The sequence below is a fragment of the Setaria italica genome, chromosome VIII, assembly GCF_000263155.2.
Source record: "Setaria italica strain Yugu1 chromosome VIII, Setaria_italica_v2.0, whole genome shotgun sequence".
NCBI classification, from domain to species: domain Eukaryota; kingdom Viridiplantae; phylum Streptophyta; class Magnoliopsida; order Poales; family Poaceae; genus Setaria; species Setaria italica.
This window is the reverse complement of record NC_028457.1, coordinates 30,178,938-30,186,131: the sequence shown is the minus strand read 5'-3', so window position 1 is coordinate 30,186,131 and position 7,194 is coordinate 30,178,938. Positions and strand designations below refer to the sequence as shown.

The 7,194-nt window shown below is 44.5% G+C and overlaps 1 protein-coding gene across 1 annotated transcript; it reads left to right on the top strand.

Moving 5' to 3' along the window:
- Positions 1-3,583: 3,583 nt before the first annotated feature.
- Positions 3,584-5,518, top strand: LOC111258338. The gene has a single exon (XM_022829530.1). It carries the CDS (start codon positions 3,584-3,586, stop codon positions 5,516-5,518), a length of 1,935 nt encoding a protein of 644 aa, XP_022685265.1.
- The last annotated feature ends 1,676 nt before the right edge of the window (positions 5,519-7,194 follow it).

The window sequence follows — 7,194 nt, the reverse complement described above, 5'->3', positions numbered from 1 at the left end:
GCTATGATAGCATGACATTACATGGCGTCTGAACTGTTTGTGAAGAAGGAGCAAAGGGAGATGTTCATGACCTTGCCTACTAATGAGATTAGGTTCAATTGGCTTAGGAGGAAGTACAATGATAAATATGAAAAATAGAAATTGGCTTAGTGAGAGTGATGTCATTTGTGTATGCTACTATTTTATTTTTATCCCATGTGTGGTACATTTTATTTTATTGCATTTTATTTATGTATGACAGTTGTATCTTACATTTCATTTATGTCAATGTTCACATATGTCTTCAAGTGAGTCTGATGAATCTAGTGATTCTGATGGTGAATATTTTTTTAAAATGGTTGAGAGCTGTGGTAAGCTAGCACAAAGTTATCATCACTCATATATGAATAAGGCACCGCCGAGATTTATGTTTTCACAACAGAGTGGAATGGGATGGCTGATGGAGACGGTAAACACTCCAGGGGAGTGCCATCGAATGCTTCGGATGAATGAGGTTATTTTTCAGGATCTTCATGATGTGTTGGTTGAGAGGTACGGATTTAAACCATCGAAGCACATGAATACTCTTGAAATGTTGACCATTTTCCTATTCACATGTGGTGGGTGTGAGTCAAATAGAAGAGGACAGAATAAGTTAAAAAACTCAGGTGAAACCATTAGTAGAAAATTTCATGAAGTTCTAAATTGTGTGGTTGCCATGGCACAAGATTTCTTGAGACCAACAGATCCTAATTTTCGCAATGTGCACAAGAGGATTAGGAATGACAAGAGAGCATACCCACACTTTAAGGATTGCATTGGTGCACTTGATGGAACCCATATTCGTGTGTATTTATCACCGGAAGAACAAGTGAGATATACTGGTAAGACTGGAATTGCAAGTCAAAATGTGCTTGCCGTTTGTGATTTTGATATGCGCTTCACCTATGTGGCTGCGGGTCAACCAGGTTCTTTGCATGACACTAATGTATTGTACCATGCATTGGAAGCAGATGTAAATGTCTTCCCACATCCTCCTCAAGGTAAATATTTATCCTTATGTTCCTTTTCATATTTGTATGCACAAACTTATTTTATTTTACATATGTGTAGGCAAGTACTATGTTGTAGATGCGGGCTATCCTAATCGTCCGGGGTATCTGGCTCCATACAAGGGTGAAAGGTACCACTTACCCGAGTGGCATCGAGGTATGGAACCAAATACTCCAAAAGAGAAGTTCAACCGTATACACTCATCTGTTCGTAATGTTATTGAGCGGTCGTTTGGAGTACTAAAAATGAAATGGCAAATCCTTTACAAGATGCTCGGTTATTCAATGGTCACACAAAAGAAGATTGTTGCTGCTCCTATGGTTCTACACAATTTCATACGTGAACATGCTAGCATTGATGTGGACTTTGCTAATTTTGATAGAGATCCTACCTACATGCCTACTATTCCGGAAAGATACAACAAGTATGCTGTGTCTCAACATGCCTCCGATGGATCAACTTCGGAATCAAGCTTTGTGACTATGGACATCTTTCGTGATAGTATGGCTACATCAATTGCCCTAACATGGAATTAGTGCAATGATTATTGTAACGACCTTATTTTGGAACTATGAATTTATTTCGAAATTTTAAATTTTTGAAACATGTAATTTATTATTATTTTGGACTTCAATGCATGTAGTTTCATTTTATATTTGTGATAAGTAGTTCAAGTCGAACCAGGGGCAAGAAAGGCAATCTACCCTCAAACTCCTCTTTTCTGGAGCTAGGGACACCCTCCCAGCCAAACACCCTCACCAGACAGCTCCAACTCCACCTAGAGCTGGCTCCACCTGGAGTTCTGGAGTGGAGCAGCTCCACCCAGAGTTGGAGTCATGCCAAACAGGACCTTAATCTCTAGTTATGTTGCTGCTGCAGAGCTACTGTGCTACTCCCTTAACAACATTAATAACTCTGGCTAAGTGTGCATCAGGTAGAGTATTCTGGCCAGCGATGTAATCACCTTGGTAATTAATCAATATGTACAAGAAGGAAGTTAAAAGTTAATTAAAGAAATAAGAAAGAACAAATAAACAAAAGTTCTATACTGAACCTGGTACGCAGTAATTAACGGAATTAGTCTTTGGTTCCGAAATTTCTATATAAATGAAATAAATGTTATAACAATCTAACCCAGCTATTTGCACGGACCACAACATTGCTAGTCACGCTGGTATGCCGTCACCAAATCAATGTATATAAGGTAATTCACGATGTGTTTAATTTTTGCCACACTTCCATATAATCTCCAAAAGGCATGTCTAGTCCTCGTCACTCCGACGAAACTATTTGTATACTTTTCTGTTGCTTTTTTTATAATTTATAGGACTTATCTTTTTTTTAGAGTGTCCATCCTAGGTGGATTTACCTGGAGACTTCGAAAGGAGCCTCCAATTAGTAATAATAAGATACTTTTCCGTTGCTTAACTTCACACATACTAAATCAGTTTAAGATTAAATGGGTGAAGGGCATTTAGCATGGTAATTCCAGGCCCACTTGTGCCACTTTCTTGGTCAGCATGCAAGACCTTTCTTGGTCTTCAAGCCCTGAGTCGCTACGAGAGCCTCGCAAGTCTATACCTAATCGTGCATGTCATAGAATGCCACTACTTTATAGAACCAAATTGAATTTGATACCTTGAGCTATGATTAATTTACACCTAATCCCAAGGTTTAAGTACCACCTATACCTAGGTTCATTGCATTTTTCCATGAGCAAGCACAGCGTTAACAAATTGTGCGTTTTGGAATCAATGCTCCACGCATCTCTTCAAGTTGAAGGTTGGCTTCAACTTGTGCCATGAGCAAGTTTATTTAACTAAGTTGAAAGACTTAATCTTTAGTTATGTTGCTGCTGCAGAGCTACTGTGCTAGCTAGCTCCCTTAACAACATTATTAACTCTGGCTAAGTGTGCATCAGGTAGAGTATTCTGGCCAGCGATGTAATCACCTTGGTAATTAATCAATATGTACAAGAAGGAAGTTAAAAGTTAAAGAAATTAGAAAGAACAAATAAACAAAAGTTCTATACTGAACCTGGTACGCAGTAATTAACGGAATTAGTCTTTGGTTCCGAAATTTCTATATAAATGAAATAAATGTTATAACAATCTAACCCAGCTATTTGCACGGACCACAACATTGCTAGTTTGTGTCAACAAAAGTAGCAATTAAATTTTATTAGTCCACCGTGATTTAACAGGAAAGTGTCATTCTACACCGTTGTTCCATAGCTCAACAACCACCGACCGTTGCTTTTTCCCCTATATACACATACAGAACTCAGGGTTCTCTAAGACCCAAACTGTGTACTAGCTCCATTGGAGTGAGCTAGGTAGAGAAGTGTAGAGCGCCCTCAGAAACCAAATCTGCAGCCAACATGGATCTGGCACCGAGTCCCACACCCAGTCCCCATACCAAAGACTGCCGTAAAGATTATACAGCTACCGTAGAAAAATATGTCATCCTGGCCGTTCTCGCCATGTTCCTCTTGCACGTACTGGGTTCCTTACGCCGTCGGTCGAGCCACACACTCCTCCATTCTATCGTGATGGGAGTCTACACGCTCTCCTATCCGCTGGTGGGCTATATCGTTGGGCTGATGAAATCTTCCAATTTCTACTACGAAGACTTCACTGTGTGGGCAGTGTTCCTTCTTCTGCTCCTCGGCAGCGCGGACAACCTCACGGTTTGCCGCCTCAGCGACGTCGACAACTGGAAGAGCATCCACGTCAAACACATCCTTAAGGGATTCTGGCTGGTGCTAATCATTCTGATAATTTGCAAGCGTCATGATGTGATCTACAGGTATCCCTTATATGCCATCGTGTTGGTCGTCATCCTCAAGGGGTATGTGAGAATAGCTTCCATGAGGATGGTGAGCAAATCCTACCTCTGCAAGAAGGTGAAGGTGATCGCTGAATATATGCAGCAGCAGCACAAGGACAACCTGGAGGAGTCCTTCGATCCTGTGACCATGGAAGGCTACCGGTACATTGTCGCTGGCGAGAAGTACTGCATCAAGCGGCAGCCTGGTTGCACACCATGGTACAAGAGGGGCGACTTTGTCACCGTGGAGAAGATCTGGCAGTGCACAGGGAGGCTGCTGGTCCTTGAGCGGGGCAAGCTGCTCAAGGACTTGTGCCTCTCTATGGCACTCTCCAAGATGCTCAACCGAAGGTTTGTTGGCTTCAGGCTCTCAGAGGCGGGGCATGACAAAACCCGTGACTTTGTGTTCAAAGGCCTGCTCGCCGGGGACAAGCCACATCAGAGGGCCTTCAGGGTCATCGAGGAAGAGCTTGTTTTTGTCCATGACTTCTATTACACAAGGTATTCTTACCTCTACCAAAAGGGTCGATACATTGCCCTCAGTCTGCCCATCATCATGCTTGGCCTATGCTTGTGGCTCACCTATCTGCTCGTCAAGCACTTCAAGAGTGGCTCTGTGCTGGTTGCCACCATATTTGTAACTGTTGTCGTGGCATTCCTGGAGGCATACCAGCTCTACCTGTACATATCCTCAGGTTGGTTCAAGGTGGCACTAATACAGAGCTACATCAACACACCATTTTTGCGAAGAAGCCGTTGCCTTGAGATGATCATAGGCCTTCTTTTGAGGTTGAAGGCGTTTGCACCATGGAAACGCAATCTTGGGCAGTACTGTATCCTCCAGGAGCTTGGCCGCAAAAGTAGGGTTAGGAATTGTCTCCATTATGCTACGCTGCGCCTGGTGGACAAGGCTAGCAAGAATGGACTGAAGAAATCAGAAAAGTTGTCCGAAAATGTGAAGAAAGCCATCGTTGATTCCCTATTAAGAAGCAACGGCAACCTGACGAATGGGGTAACATCGCTGCAAAACAATGGCGTCAGTTGTCTCTCATGGGCATGTGATGCTAATACTACTGACGGAGCGGTGGCTCGCACCATTGTGGTCTGGCACATTGCTACAACCCTGTGCGAGCAGAAGCTGGATAAAAAAGCCAAAGAAGAAGACGCTGTCAAAACAGCCTCCACTTTATCCAAGTACTGCATGCATCTCCTTGCTTTTGCACCTAACCTCTTGCCCGACCACAGCTCCGTATCAGAATCCATACTTGATCAGTCAATCGACGAAGCAAGCAAGTTACTCAAAGAGGGCAAGAACAAGAAGATCAAGGGCAAGAACAAGAAGATCGAGGGCAGGTGTGAGATACTAATGGAAATTAACACCGATGATGGTTGTGTTCGTGATGAAAAAAAGCTTGTTGCGAAGGGCGTTCACCTTGCAAAGCAACTGACTGATAACATACACGACTTCACAACACGGTGGAAGGTGCTATCTGATTTCTGGGCGGAGATGATGCTGTATGTCTCGCCATCCGACGATGCTCGGGAGCACCTGGAAGTTCTTGCAAAAGGAGGGGAGTTCATCACGCACCTTTGGGCGCTGCTCACGCATGCCGGTGTGCTGAAGAGAGGCCCTACAGGGCCAAAAGATGTTGTGTGATCTGTCCAACCAGTGCACAAGTAGCAGTCCATATATCTACCTAGCTATTGCTTGTAACATTCTATGTATATTGCCTACTGTCATGTTAGGACAGACCAACTTGTGGCATACCATGTGTGAGTTAGTCTGTCGAGTCTGTACCTCTTTTCATGTCATGTCTGTTGTCAGATTTTGGACATAGTGGGATCTGTAATTTCCTCAAGTTTCATTAAGAAGAGTGCGCGTTCAGGTTGTTTTACGTGAGCGCGGCTTAGCCTCTTAGGTGGTCATTACATTCATGATCCGATGACCACTTGGGTCATGAACTCACGATCCTTAGTTATGTTCCATATGTAAAGGGGAAGAAAACCGAAAAACGCTGCAGCTTCATCGCAGCACAAATTCACTCCCTCTTAGTTGCATTTGGTCGTGTGTCAATCGAGCAGATCCTCAGTTGCAGCAGGGATTGACCCTACTACTACAGAAGGGGCGGGGATCCCTGCTTGAGGATTCCAGCTCCTCAGGTAGGGGTTCAACCTTAAGGATGACGCCATGGTAGGAATTCTTGCGTTCATGTTCGTAACGAGACTGAGTGTTATGGAAAAATGTAGTCTTCTCCCTCTTCCCTCTTTGGGGAAGGGAAGCCTTTATTCTTCCCTGAGTGTATTGGATCCCCATTTTGGGCACAGGTAAAATGGGTATTACAGCCGTTGCATGCGCCGTTAGACGGTGTGGCAGACGACAGCTCTCTGATTGCTTGCTGCTGCTGGGTCGCTGTGTCGTCTGGGCTAGGCAAGCTGACCAAGTCTATTCTTCATCGATGGCCAAATTTGTTCTTTTGTGGGCCCATAAATTTAGGTGCACGCATCACAACACATTCGATCATTCACAAGCTGAAGGCTGGGTCTCAACTTGTGTCATTAGCTGTTGAAATAATGGGTCTAGCCCATAAGGAATTTCAGAATTTCAAATAAATCTCAAAGACCCATGTGGGTAAGAGGTGGAGTGGTTCAAGTTGTGGATGAATGTAGCTCGAAGCTCTAGGCGAGAGTTCAACTTAACAATCCTCGCTGAAACACTAGTATATAAACAACAGTGAGAAACAGGCAAAATCTCTGATGGGCATTTGAGATCTGGTGGGGGATTGTTGAAATAATGGGCCTAGCCCATAAGGAATTTCAGAATTTCAAATAAATCTCAAAGGCCCATGTGGGTAAGAGGTGGAGTGGTGCAAGTCTTTAGTCCCACATTGCTAGTGGAGGGGAGGGATGACCAACTTAAATATGGAAGTTGTCTCCACTCCTCCAAGCTATGTGTGTGGGGAGGGAAGAAGAGCTCCACACGCGCGCGCTCGCTCGCCACGCCACGCCTCACCGGGCGAAGGGCGCGGGCGCGCGGCACCTGCGTGAATGGTCCACCAAAATCCGGCCCCTTGCCTTGCGGGGGCGCGGCTTCCTTTTGCTGTTTTATTTTTTGGTTACGACGTACCGGCCTCTACCATAAACAGATCTATTCGAGCTAGGGTTTTTGCCTCCTCTCGCTGCTGCGCCGCCACCGTAGTCTACTCCATCCCAATTGTCGGCGTGCACCGGCGATTGGGAGAGCAGGTCTCTGGAACTGTCATCTTCAGCGATCCTGCACCAGGAGAGGGCGAATAAGGTTTTTGGGAAGCGCTCTGCGCGACTGCTCGATCGCTT